Source organism: Saimiri boliviensis, chromosome 16 (assembly GCF_048565385.1).
Source record: "Saimiri boliviensis isolate mSaiBol1 chromosome 16, mSaiBol1.pri, whole genome shotgun sequence".
Taxonomy (NCBI): Eukaryota; Metazoa; Chordata; class Mammalia; order Primates; family Cebidae; genus Saimiri; species Saimiri boliviensis.
The window spans coordinates 382,674-396,660 of NC_133464.1; the positions used below are offsets into that span (position 1 = coordinate 382,674).

Consider the following 13,987-nt stretch of genomic DNA (forward strand, 5'->3'; position numbering starts at 1 on the left):
TCCCGCCGTCTGGTGGCCCTGGGGCCTTGGAGTGTTTCTCGAAGGGTAGACGGCTCCTGAATGGCTGGATGTCTAAGCAGGTCAGGGCAGCGGAGGACTTAAACAGCTTGGGGTTTTCTGGGTTTTCTGATTCGAGGCTGTTTCCCCAGGTGTCCTGGTGTGCTTTCTGGCATTTTCCATGGAAGCCACATTGGCCACCTTCTTCCCGAGTGCCAGGGCCGGCTGCTGCACATGTCCTGGAGGTGGTCTTTAGGACAGACTTGCAGCCAGCGGCGGGGCGCAGCACTGGGCGACTGGGCCTGGATGGGAGTCCCTGGCTGCTTTGAGCACCCCTCGTCCGCCGTCGGAGCCCTGCTGCCAGGACGTTCCTCCCTCTCCAGGCCACGCTGACCCAAGTGCTTCGCAGGTGCGTTGAGCACAAACATCTAAACTCCTTTCAGAATGCACACAGGCTGCTGTGCACCCCAAGGCTGAACCTGAGGGCGCCCCAGGACTCAGGGAGGGTCGGGGCTGAGGGCGGCAGGCTCAGAGGCATCACACTGGTGCGCCCTGGGCACCGTGGGCAGGGGCAGGGCAGAGTCACAGTGGTCTCCTGTGAGCGTCTCCGTTCACCATGACATTCAGTTTGCTCCCGCTGCACAGTCTGGAAAGGCTTGCTGCGTTCAGGTGTGGCAGGGAGGTCTCTACCCTGACCTGCCGTTCTTCTAGGGCAGGCGCTTTGCAAACCTGCAGTTTTTCTTGCTTAATTAGGACAATAGCTTTTAAACAGCATTAGAGTTAAGGAGCTAAAACTCTGCCTGCCTGCGTGTGAGCATCGAGGCGAGCACATGGGGGCTGGGGGGACTGCCAGGGGGCTGCAGGGAAGCTGTGGGGCTACAGGGGGCTGTGGGGTGCTGCTGGGGGGCTGCAGGGAAGCTGTGGGGCTACAGGGGGCTGGGGGAACTGCCAGGGGGCTGCAGGGAAGCTGTGGGGCTACAGGGGGCTGTTGGGGGGCTGCAGGGGGCTGTGGGGGAACTGCCGGGGGGCTGCAGGGAAGCTGTGGGGCTACAGGGGGCTGTTGGGGGGCTGCAGGGGGCTGTGGGGGAATTGCCGGGGGGCTGCAGGGAAGCTGTGGGGCTACAGGGGGTTGTGGAGGGGCTGCTGTGGAGGCTGCAGGAGATGCTGAGGGGGGACTCCTGGGGGGCTGCAGGGGCTACAGGGGGCTGTGGGGGGCCACTGTGGAGGCTGCAGGAGATGCTGAGGAGGGACTCCTGGGGGGGCTGCAGGGGTGAAGTAGGGGCTACAGGGGGGCTGTGGGGGACCACTGTGGGGCTGTAGGGGCTATAGGGGGGTTGTGGGGATGCCCGGGGGCTGCAGGGGGCGGCTGTGGGGGGTGCCTTGGAGGCTACGGGGGTGTGTGGGGGCTGCATCTCAAGTGCTGACCCTGCATCAGGGCCAGTTTTAAATAGAACCTTACTTAGGTCCCAGGCAGGGAGGTAAAGGAGGGAGATGGGCTGTGTGAACGCAGGCGTGAGACGCACTGACCAGAGGCCGGAGTCTTTCCTGTGCACCCCAGGGAATCCGCATGTGCCTGGAAAGGGAGAGGCAGTCCCCTTCCCCCCTGACCCAGCAGCCACCCACAGACCGTCTAGGGTGGAGGAGGCCCCACGTGCCCCTGCCCGGGGAGAAGCTAGAGGAGCCGTATCCTCGGCCTCAGCATCTGGCTCTGGCTCGGGAGTGTCTGCGGCCTCTTGCTCTGCCTTTGTGCCTCAGTTCTGTCCTTGAGGAAAAGAAGGGTGGTCTGGGGGATCGGGGGCTGGGCCCTGCCTGCTGTGGGTCTGGCCTCGGTGGGTGTTGCTCCCTTCTTGCCTGCGGGGACACTCTGTGCAGCCTTTTTTCTTGGGCTGCTACATCCAAGTTAGAGTGTAGCCCAAAGCTCTGTTAAAGTCAGTGTCAGAGCTTTCATTTCTTCATCCTCTAAATCCTTGCTGAGGCCCTCCCCGAACCCCTGTACCTTCCAATGCCTCTCTCCTTGCTTTCTGGGACATCCCAGAGGGTTCCTGCTTCCCTAGGTCCGGACCGGCCTCTCCTCTGGACTCTCAGCTGGCCTCCACGCCCCACCACTCCTGCCTCCCCTCGTCCTGTCCGTGGGGTCTCCCACATCTCAGAGAGAGGGGTCCAGCCAGCCCTTCCTGCATCTGGCATCACCGAAGTCTACACACACACCTTAACCTCCTGACCCCCACCCACCGGCCTCCGGGCTGTCCTGCCCCACCCCCCGCGGCCCCGGCGTGGCATCCGGCTGAGCTTTCGCCTGTTTGTGTCTCTGTTCCCCAGTGGCTCTAACTGTGGACCCCGGGGTGTTGCTGGCGTGAGGCATGGCTGGGCACCTGGACCGTGCCTGGGTCCCTGTTGCCCTTCGAAGGTTCTCTGTCCTGTCAGGCCTGCCCCCCACCGTCTGTACAGGGCATGGCTTCCCGTTTGACTTTTTTCCTGCTGTCCTCTTGGCTGGGCCTGGCTGCTCGCTAAGGAGGACCACTGACCACAGGCTGCCTGCTGTGGCCCCACGTGCTGCGCCTTTGGCCTGGCACTGTGCCCCCCCTGCAGTCCCCAGACTTGGGGTTTGGGCCCGGAGTCCACTTGGCTTCTCTGTGCTGGTGGCAGCCTGGGCCTGGATCGGGGCTGTAGCCCCTCAGAGCACTCAGCCGAGGGCTGAGAGCTGCCTTTGTCTGAGGGTAGGGAGATCCTGCCAGCTGTGTTCCCAGGGGTCTCACTCTCTCGCTGGTGGTCTCCCTGGACCCCTGCAACTGAGCTCTGGCCATCTGCACTGCTTTGAGGCATGCACAGTCACCAACGAGGCCAGACCCTGCAGCGGGCTGTGAGACCCAGTGGGGTCCTCCTGCTGCCTCTACGTGGTTAGGCTGCATGCAGGTCCACCCTCTCTTGCCCTCACCCAGAAACCCACACAGCAGCTCCCACCTGGTGGCTGCGTCTCAGGAAACTGTGGGCCTGTGGCGGGAGCCGTTCTATGAGGTGGAATTGGGCGAGGAGATGTGCTCTGGCCTGCCTTGGCATTTCCGTCTCACTGTGATCGCTGCTTCATATGTCTGCTCTCTTGTGGGAAATGGAACTCAGATGGGTGTTCAGATGCTTGAGAGAAGATACTTCTGGTTTTCAGGCTGCATCATTACTTTTTTTGAGAAATGCACTGAGGCATATATTTGCTGCCAGCCTAATCGCCATGATGCTCCGTCTCAAGTAGCAGCGACATTACATTTTCTGAGAAAAAAAAGTTTCTGGGTCAGCTTGTATCTGCTGAGAACTGCTGGGTCCAGGAGGGGGATGTGCACACAGACATAGCTGCCTCACCCAGAGGAAGGGGAAGCACTGCAGTCTCAGTGACAACTGTGACACTGTGGACACTCAGTGACAGGCAGGGTGGCTTTGGGGGTGATGGGGAGCCTCACGGAGGAGCAGACTCAGAACATGGGCTGGGGCACAGGAAGGCTGGAGACGTGGAGGAGCAGACTGTGAGCGTGGCCTGGGGCTCGGGAAGGCTGGAGACGTGGAGGAGCAGACTGTGAGCGTGGCCTGGGCCTCAGGAAGGCTGGAGACGTGGAGGAGCAGACTGTGAGCGTGGCCTGGGGCTCGGGAAGGCTGGAGACGTGGAGGAGCAGACTGTGAGCGTGGCCTGGGGCACGGGAAGGATTGAGACATGGCAGAGGGCACTGCAGGTGGAAAGAACTCAGGTACAAAGCTGCACACGTTGGCAAACACACCACGCATTTGGCTGGTGTGTGGCAGAGTACGTCCGAGGGAGCAGTGAGGTCGGCCTGGATGCAGACGGACTTTGGCTTGTGGGGGCTGCAGAGCCTGGCTGAAGGGTCAGTGCTCCATCTGGTGGGTACTGGAGAGCTGTGGAGTGCTTTGGGAGACAAGGAGGGAAGGTTGGTCATAACTGCGTTGGAGACCCCCACGCTGGTCAGTGTGGTGCTGCAGTAAAGAATGAAAAGGGAAGGAATTTGGGAAGTGGGTAATTTGGCTGTAAAGGAGCAGTTCTTCCCATGGGAGCAATCGGGTTATTCTAGGCTGGAATAGTTTGAATCATGGCAGAGGGTGAGTTGTACCCAGGACAGGGCTGGTCGGCCTGAGCTCATACTCTGTGAAAACTGTCCCGGCCAGGGTCTCTGGGACAGAACACTATGAGAAGGCAGCTTCAGGTGGTCAGCTCACCGATGGGCCACAATGCGCAGGGCTGTGAGCCAGGCGTGCAGAGCCACCGAGTGTCAGAGAATGGCCGAGATGCTATTCAGGAGACAGTGAGAAAGGCAATTTGCACAGGAGGCATGGGCAGGTGAGCAGCTCTCAGACCCAAGCCTGTGCCAGGGTCACCCTGTTTTCTTGAGAACGTGGACTCCCGGGCAGCACGCCAGGGCAGGCCTGTGCACCCTCTTCCCAGCACACCGATGCCGGCCCAGGGCCCCCCGGAAAGCCACAGGCTGAGGGAACTTCACTTAATTGCTCTGTTTGCAGAAGTTCACAGAATCTGATGTTGAAACCCTTTTAGCACACAGAGAGGAAAGGTTGGATTCTAGCTGCGAACTTTTACCGTGAAGCAATAAAAGAATGTTTCACAAATGAAAATAGCATTTTTGCACAGGTGAAAACCCTCTAGGCCCATGTTTAGAGCCATTTCTTGTAGGCAGATTTTGCCAATTGTGGGGTGAAAAATTAACTTTGATTAGCTTGCAGTCCCAACGAGGATCGTGGTTTTATGTCATAATTGCTTTCCCAACACACTCTGCTGAAGCAAGTAAATACAACTGCTTAACTTTTACTGGATTAGAAAGTGAGATGAAGCTCAGGATTGGATTTATTTGCTCAAATCACAGAATCAGAGTTGGAAAAAGACCTAGGGGTCACCTGAGGCCCAGCCAGTCAGCTTACAGATGGGGAAATTGAGGCCTGCAGAGCCTGGAGAGGCTGGATGACTTGCCCCAAGCCACCTCGTTTGTGGAAACGGCCAGGGCCATTATCCTGACCCTTGGAGCATCTCTCCTGAGCCTTGCCTGCTGCCTGCACTCTTCTGTGACTTGTGGGTGTGAGTGGATGCACGTGGAGTTGTGTGCATTACAGAAACAGATCTCTACCATTCAGCCACAGGAAGGAGCAAAGCCCTGAGATGACAGCATGGAATAATCTAAAAAATAGGAGGCTGAGTCAAGGAGGCCATGTGCAGGAGGCCATATGTTGAGTGATTTCATTTCTTTGAGATGTTCAGAACAGGCAGCTCTGTAGAGATAGATGGTGGATTAGTGGTTGCCAGGGACTGCAGGGCGAGGAGATGAGGAGTGGCAATGGGTATGGGGTTTCTTTTTCGGGTAATGAAAATTCTTTGGAGTTAGTGGTGATGGTTGTACCACTCTGTGAATACACTAAATACCACTGAATTGTAGACTTTAAAAGGGTGAATTGTATGATATGTGAATTATATCTCAATAAAAAATAATGGCAAAAAATTACTAAAAATCCCCAAATTATTCACCAATGGAGGATAGGTAGCCAGTTCATTATTTGAAAACCCAGTAAATAAAAGGGAGTAATCAAACATTTATCCTAACTTTCCTTTGTAAACTTCACTAAAATGGGTTATTAAATAGTAAATTCCCTTTATATAATTATTTCATCCCATGAATGGAGATGAAAGGTAGAATTAGAATATCATCACCCTTACTAGAGTAGCAGATGTAAGTACATACCATGTGACTCCATTTATCTGAGATGTAAGCATAGGATGACTTTATGACTCTGGAGAGTGCTAAGCTTTGGAGGGGGTGTGAGAGGACATTCTGGGGTGTGGGGGAGCCTGTGCCTTGGTCTGGGTGCTGATTATATGGCTGTGCACAAATGTAAACATGTATTGAGCTCTGTTTACTGAATATATATTGTAGCCCAATAAAATACATAAATAAAAATATTACATCTAAACTCCAAAAAAGTATTTATACTCTTTCCTGCTCCAAACAAGGATGTCAGGTAGAATGTGATGCCTGTGTACTAAACACAGTTGAATGTACCAACAGTTGCCTCTATCAGTACTCAGGTAACCATTTTTTTTTAAGTTGTAAAATATACATAACATGAAATTCAGCATTTTAACAATTTTAAAGTATATGATTCAGTGGCATTTAGCACATTTACAGTGCTGTGCAACCATCATCTCTCTCTAGTTTCAACACTTTGTACTCACTGCAGAAGAACACCCTTTAAGTAATCACTTCCCATCCTCCTATCCCCTGGCAGCCACTAATGATATGTCACATTTTGTTGATCAGTTCAAGTGTTGATGGACATTTGGGTTGTTTTCACTTTTTTTTTTTTGGCGATTATGAATAGTGCTGCTACGAACATTCATGTATGTCTTTGCACACCAGTTTTCAATTCTTTTGAGCGTATAGCTAGAAGTGAAATTGCTGGATCATATGGTAGTGCTATGTTTAACTTACTGAGTTGTGGAATTGAAGGTAACCTGCTCATATTCCCCACTACAACAAGAATTCTGTACCTATTTACAGTCAAAAGTCTCTCTGTGGGACTCTTAGGATTCAGACATCATCATACATCCACAAGCATGAAGAACATTCAGGGAAATGTGACCTTATCAAATGGACAAAATAAGGTGGGAAAGACTGGCCCTAATGAAATGATGGAGATGTGTCATCTCTCAGACAGAGAATTCAAAATAGCTGTTTTCAGGAAGCTCAATGAACTAAAACAGACAATGAATTTACAAATTTATCAGAGAAAGTTAACAGAGAGATTGAAGTAATAGAAAAAATCAAACAGAAATCTTATAGCTGAAAAATACAATGAAGGAAATGGGAAGATAAAAGAGCATCAGTAGCACAACTGGTCAAACAGAAGGAAGAGTCAGTGAGCTCAGAGACAGCGTATTTGAAAATACACAGGAAGAAAAAAGAAAAAAATGAAAAGAAATGGAGAAAGCTTACAAGATCTATGGGACAATATCAAAAGGGCATATATTCAAGTTATCAGAGTTAAAAAGGGGATTGAGAAAAACAAAGTGGTAGAAAAGTTATTTAAATAAGTAACAGAAAACTTTCCAAACCTGGAGAAAGATATAAATATTCAGGTACAGGAAGGTCAAAGGTCACCAATCAGATTCAGTCCAAATAAGAATACTCTAAGACATATTATAGTCAAACTCTCAAAGATCAGAGACAAAGAGATGATGTCAAAGGCAGCAAGAGAAAAGAAACAACATTTTATGGAGACCAATATGTCTGGCAGCAACTTCTGAGCAGACATCTTATAGGCCAGTGGGGAGAGGGATGATATATTCAGAGTGCTAACGGAAAATAATTGTCAACTAAAAACAGTGCACCCAGCAAAGCTATCGTTCTGAAATGAAGGAGAGATGGCAACTTTCTCAGACAAACACAAGCTGAGGAAATTCATCACTACCACATCTGTCCTACAAGAAGCACTAAAGGGAGTTCTTCAAACCAAAGGAAGAGGATGCTAATGTGATTGTTATACTAATACTGTAATTACGGTGTGTAAACCACTTATATCTTTTGTAAGACAAATGAAAGACAAAATTAATTAAATAATAATAACCACAACAATTAGGAGATAGGCAATATAAAAAATAAATTCTGACATCAAAAATTCAAAATATGGGCAGAGAAGGGAGTTAATATGTATATGGTTTGTTGGTATCAGTTTTAATAACTTGCTATAACCATAGAATTTTTTGTTGTAAGCCTCATGAGGCCTACAAAAGGAGGTCAATTCAGCAAGGGGATATAACATTAGCAAATACATATGCACCCAATACCAGAGCACCCAGATATATATATATAAAGCAAATATAAATAGATCTGCAGAGAGAGACAGACTGTAATACAATAATAGTAGGGGACTTTACACCCCACTTTCAGCAATGGGAAGGTCATCCAGGCAGAAAAATCAGTAAGAAACATTGGAGTTAAACTATACTCTTGGCCAAAAGAGCCTGACAGACATTTACAGAACATTTCATCCAATGGCTGCAGAATACACATTATTCTCATCAGCAAGTGGAATGAATATTCTTCAGGATAGACCATATGTTAGCTCACAAAACAATCTCAACAAATTCAAAAACATCAAAATTATATAAAATCTGTTTTCTGACCACAATAGAAAAAACTAGAAATCATAACAAGAGGAACTTTGGAAACTATGCAAACACATGGAAATTAAACAACATGGCACTCAAATGGCCAGTGGGTCAGGTAAGAAATTAAGAAGGAAATTTTAAAATTTCTTGAAACAAATGAAAATGGAAACATAACATACCAAAACCTATGAGATACATCAAAAGCAGTGCTAAGAGGGAAATTTATAGCAATAAATGCCTACATCATAAAAACAGAAAGACTTCAAGTAAACAACCTAATGATGTACCTCAAGGAACTGGAAAAGCAAGAAGAAGCCAAACCCCAAATCAGTAGAAGGAAAGAAATAACAAAGATCTGAGCAGAAATGAATGAACTTGAGACCAAAAAAAAAAAAAAAAAAAAAAAACAAAACAACAACAAAAAAAAAACAAAAAAAAACAACGGATCAACAAAATGAAAAGTTGATTTTTTTGGAAAGGATAAACAAAATTGAGAAAGCTCTAGCTAGACTAAGAAAAAAGAGATAAGACCCAAATAAATGAAATCAAGGATGGAAAAGGAAACATTATAGCTGATACCACAGAAATACAAAGGCTCACTAGAGACTATTATGAACAGCTATACACCAACATGTTAGAAAACCTAGAGAAATTTTATAAATTCCTGGACACATACAATCTACCAATGTGGAGCCATAAAGAAACAGAACCCGAACAGACCAATAAGTAATGAAGTGGAAATCATAACAAAAAGTCTCCCAGCAAAGAAAAGCCCAGGCCCTGATTGATTCACTGCTAAATTTGATCAAACATTTAAACAACTAATACCAGTTCTACTCAAAACTAATACAGACGATTGGAGAGAAGGGGATACTTCCAAACTCAAGCAATGAGGTTAGTGTTACCTGATACCCAAACCAGACAAGGACACAACACAAAAAGAAAACTATAGGCCAATGTACCTGATGAACACAGACACAAAAGTCCTCAGCAAGACACCAGCAAGTGGATGCCAGCAGCACATTGGGAAAACCATTCAGCATGACAGATGGGACTCATCCAGGAATATAGGGATGGTTTAATGCCTGCTCATCAACAAATGTGATCCATCACATGGATATAATCTGGAGCAAAAAACACGATTATTTCAGGTAATGCTTAAAAAGCATTTGATAGAATTCAGCATCCCTCATGACAAAAACTCAAAAGATTGGGTGTAGAGGAACGTACCTCACAATGACAGAGCCTGTCAATGACAAATCTACAGCTAACCTCATACAGAGTGGGGAAAGCTCAGAAGACTTTCCACTGAGATCCAGGACATGACAGTGGAGAGGGACCCGCACAGCTTCAGACTCTTCATCTTTCACAACAGGGAGCCAGCAGCTGATCTGAGGTTGATAATCTACGAAATAGCAGTGGGACTGTTACTTAAAGTTGGAATGCTAGCTTGAAAAACTAAGAAACGAATTAGTAACTAGTTATTTCTAAAGAGTGGGTCTACAGATGGGTGCGGGGCTTTAGGGATACTCTCAGTTTTTAATCTAGACTATGAGGACTATACAGTTGGAAGTTTTCTACCATGCATTTCGGGTACCACTGAACAGTAACACCACCAAAATATATATATATGTATATATTTTATGGAAACCTTCAAAAATAGAATGTTCCCACCTGTCTCCACCTTCTACTTGAGGCTCTGAACTGGAGTTGTAGACTAAGGCCCTGGAACCTCTTGAATTTTCCCCAGGCAAAGAAAACCTTCTTTTTGTTACGCATGACTCAGGACCAGCCCTGTGAATTTAGAGGAAGCAAGGGTCGCGCTTTTATGTGTTCACTGCCTGCGCTTGCCGCAGAGATGCTGGTGCCCATCAAGCGTGCCTGCTTGTCACATGAGCTCTCTGCTGTGAGGTGTTTTTCTCTTTGTAGTCTCACAGCCCGTGCTCCAGTGTGGGCGGTGTGAACCCAGATCCACTCATGATGGGATGAGCACCTGGGGCAAGCCTGCCTGGTCAGAAGTGGAATCTCATGGGATGTGCGTGGGGGGCAAGACTGCCTGGTTGGAAGCAGAATCTCCTGGGATGAGCATGGGGGGGCACAAGCCTGCCTGGTTGGAAGAGGAATCTCCTGGGACAGGAGCCCCAAAGTGATGCATCGTGGTTCTTTCGCTGCCATGCAGGGAGGAGTCTCGGTCCCTTCTCTTCAGAGACAATTCCTTCATCTGTCTGGTCTTTCACCAAAAATATTAACTGTCTCATAACTTGCCACAGTCATTCCCTACCCCCAATTTTGCCATCATAAACCAAAGGAAAAAAGATAGATATTTCTCTGACTCAAAGCAAATATGTAATTTAAAAAAGACAGCAACAAGCTCTGGCGAGGGTGTTGAGACTTCATAGGGCTTGTGCACTGCAGCAGGCGTGAAGGTGCAGCCCTGGGCGGGCAGCCGCATGGCTCCTTGGATAATTAAACCCCGTGCCACGTGGTCTCACCCCTTGGTAAATAACTAGGAGAACCCCAGACAAGAACGCTTGCACACAAGAACCTCACACAAGAACGCTTGCACACTGCTCACATGGCACCATTCACAATAGCCAAAAGCCCAGACGTCCATCAGTGATGAACGAGTAAACACAGTGCATTGGATGCATGACATGGAGTAGCTTCCAGCCAGGAGGATGAGCAGAACCCAGACAGGCTACAGCTGGGCAGACCTTGAGGACAGGGTGTTCAGTGGAAGATGCCAGGCACAGAAAGGGAAGGACTGGTGTCAATCAAGACACTCACGCACACACTGTCGGCACCTGTGTGCAGGCTGTGGGGCATCCATACAGGGCTGGTGTCTGTGCGGGGCGTTGTGTGGGGCTGGTGTGCATGTGGAGCTGGTGTCGTCCATGTGTGGCTGGTGTCCCTGCGGGGCTGGTGTCTGTTCCGGGCAGCTGCAGGGCTAGCGTCTGTGTGGAGCTGGTGTCTGTGGGGCTGGTGGTGTCTGTGTGTGGCTGGTGTCTGTGAGGGGCTGGCCCAGGCCTATCCTTTCCCTCCTGCTTCCAGGTCTCAGGGCAACTCCTCTGCAGCTGGTACCAGGGGCTGAAGGTGTTCCCAGCCAGAGGTTCCCGTGGGTATTGCTGGGGCAGATGGCACCTTCTGCCTGGTCTTTGGCCTGGGCCTGCTGGGCAGCTGTGCAGGGCTCTGGTGGCCACCTTTCGCCCTCCACACCAGGGAAGATCAGGTTGTATTCAAGTCATCCTCTGTGAGGTTTCCACCAAGTCCTCACCTTTGTTCCCTGCAGCTTTCCCCTCTCCCCTTCACCTTTCACCCACCCTCTGCTCCTCTCCTCCTCCTCCTTCTCAGAACATCCCTGCCATCTTGGTCTCTTATTTTCTTCACTCTTCTCAGCTGCTCTGCCCCTTTAATGATAAGCTGTTAGAAATTGCTGTGCAGTTAGCAAAAAGTGCCACATGAAGGAGCAGAAGGCGCTGGGGACAGAGCCCTGGTGGGAGGCATTAGGGGAGGTCCACTGGGGTTTTGTGACTCTTCTGGCGCTGCTGCCCCTGGTTGGAGGAACTCGGGGCTGTCCTTGCATCGCTGTTCCAGTAACGAGGAGCTTCACACATAGTGGAGTTTTGAATCTCTATTTCTTACAAATCGTCCCTGATTTGTTTCCAGAATCTTATTTGTTGATATAAGATTTTCTTATTTGAAACAAGGCCTCTGTCATCCAGGCTGGAGTGCAGTGGTGCGATCGTGGCTCACTGCAACCTCCACCTCTGGGATCAAGTGATCCTCCCTCCTCAGCCTCACAAATAGCTGGCACTATAGGCGTGTGCCACCACACTCGGCTAATTTTTTGTATTTTCAGTAAGAGATGGGGTTTCACTATGTTGGCCAGGCTGGTCTCCAACTCCTGGGCTGGAGCCATTCACCAGCCTCAGCCACTCAAAATGCTCGTATAAAAGGCAAGAGCCACTGTGCCTGGCTCACTATCCAATTTAAGGTTGTTGGAAGGAAACGTGAATCCCAGAATCAAGCTGTGGGTGTTGCTGGCTCCGGCCCTCCAAGGCCCTCTGAGAAGTTGACTGTCACTGAAACGGGAGGTGGTGGTGTCAGCTGGGCACCCTGCTGGTCCTGGGAGCCATCAGCCCTGTGGCAGCCTGGAAGCAGATCCACTGAGACTCAGAGCTCTAAGGCTGGCTCATTCATCCCGGCACTGCCGGGGCCCTACCTCCAGAGGTGCAGGCCAGGGCTGTGGAGCGGAGCCTCGGCACTCTGAGGCTGGCTCCTTCATCCTGGCGCTGCCCGGGGCCCTCCCTCCAGATGCGCAGGCCAGGGCTGCGGAGCCACTGCAGGCGGCTCTGCCTTCCCAGGCGCCCCCACAATCCTGCCTGCTCTGGAACCTTGCTTGTTCCAAAAGCCTGCGTAGAACACTGGTCTTCAGGTGGTCTCTGTGTGGACTCTTGCTGCCAATCTTCAGGAGTTTCATGCCCAGATAAACACAGTCCCCATTCAGAATCCCATCACATATGCTTAGGAGGAAGGGAATAAATACTCCAGAAGTCAGGAAGTGCCACACATTGAGCTCGTTTGAACAAAGGTTTTGTTGAATGCCTAGGCTTTCACGAACATGAATTAAATAATCGTCTGAAGCTCTTACACTGTAATAGCACAAAAAATTAAGAAAATGTTTTTCTGGTATTTAAAACGTTACCTGATTTAAGGAAGTTGCTTGTGACATTGATGAATGAGTGAAGTTCCAGTGTTCCGTGTGGAAGCCGGAAGACATGTCAGCCTAATTCATACAATTTGTATGAGTGGGAGAAACGTGTCACACTCAATAATCACGCACTTTTTGAGACTGAGCTAGTAGATGGGGGTTCGCGTGCCTCCGCTCTTCAAATCATGGTTCAGTGCAGCCCGGATCGGCTCACAGACCGGAGTTTGCTGCGAGAATCAATTAGCTCTGCGAATGTGAAACAGCGCATCGTGTATCTCAGCGTTTTTTGTGAATTATGCGCGACGCATCTTTTAGACTGGTGTGATGGCGTCCCGGTTAACCTCGTTCAGCCCGTGCGGGCATCGTCTCCCCTGCGGCGCCGGGCACGGTCACACCTCCGTCGGCGCCGCCACGGGGCCGGGCTCGGTGTCAACGAAGCGTCACTCGGGTTCAGGAAGGTCGAAGGTGGCTGTCCGCGCGCCCGGGGCCGGGGACGCTCTCCGCGGTTTTCTCCCGGCGCCGCACGCCCGGGAGCGAGACCGCGGGTTCCCTGTGCTCCCCTCTCCGCCCGGGGAGGGGCGGCCGCGGCACCCCCAAGCGCACCGTCCGTCCTCACGGAGAAAGCGTCGCTCTCTGAGGCCACCGCCCGCTAGGACGGACGGCGCTCCCCAGGCGCGAGCTGCTCCCGCACGAGGGAAACCGGGGCGGCCGCGGACCCTCCGCTCCCGACGCGGGCGACGCGTGCTTGCGCGCCCCCGAGACCGCCGCTCCCCGGCCGGCCGGGCGGCCCCTCAGCCCTCCGCGAAGAGCAGCGTCTCGGCCCCGGCCGCATCCGCAACCGCCGCCGGCTTCCTGTCCGTTCGTCCCGCCCGGAGCCCGCCCAGTCACGGGGCGGAATCTCCGGGTGGGTCCGGACGTCGGTCCTGTGAGAAGCTGCGTGCGCGGCCAGTGCCGGAGCGAGCCCCGCGTGGGAACGCGAAGAACGGCGGCCGCAGCCTCGAGGGCTGACGCCGGCATGCGGGCCGGGCCCTGCCGCGCGGGAAACGCCGGGTGAGGGTTTCCGGCCCTGCTGCGCAGGGAATGCGGCGGGGAAATGCCGGAGTGAGGGTTTC

At 50.9% G+C, this 13,987-nt stretch overlaps 1 protein-coding gene across 5 annotated transcripts in view; it reads left to right on the forward strand.

Moving 5' to 3' along the window:
* RASA3 (RAS p21 protein activator 3) overlaps positions 1 to 13,987 on the forward strand; it is a 137,129-nt gene that overhangs the window by 26,817 nt on the left and 96,325 nt on the right. The window contains exon 1 of one of the 5 annotated variants that reach the window (XM_074387375.1): positions 1,425 to 3,728. The exons of 3 other annotated variants lie outside the window; for them this stretch is intronic. In XM_074387375.1, coding sequence (XP_074243476.1) covers positions 3,695 to 3,728 — 34 coding nt within the window. In that variant the 5' untranslated portion in view covers positions 1,425 to 3,694. Of the gene's footprint in view, positions 1 to 1,424; positions 3,729 to 13,851; positions 13,926 to 13,987 lie in introns of those variants that run through there. One more of the 5 variants, XM_074387378.1, reaches the window with a different exon arrangement.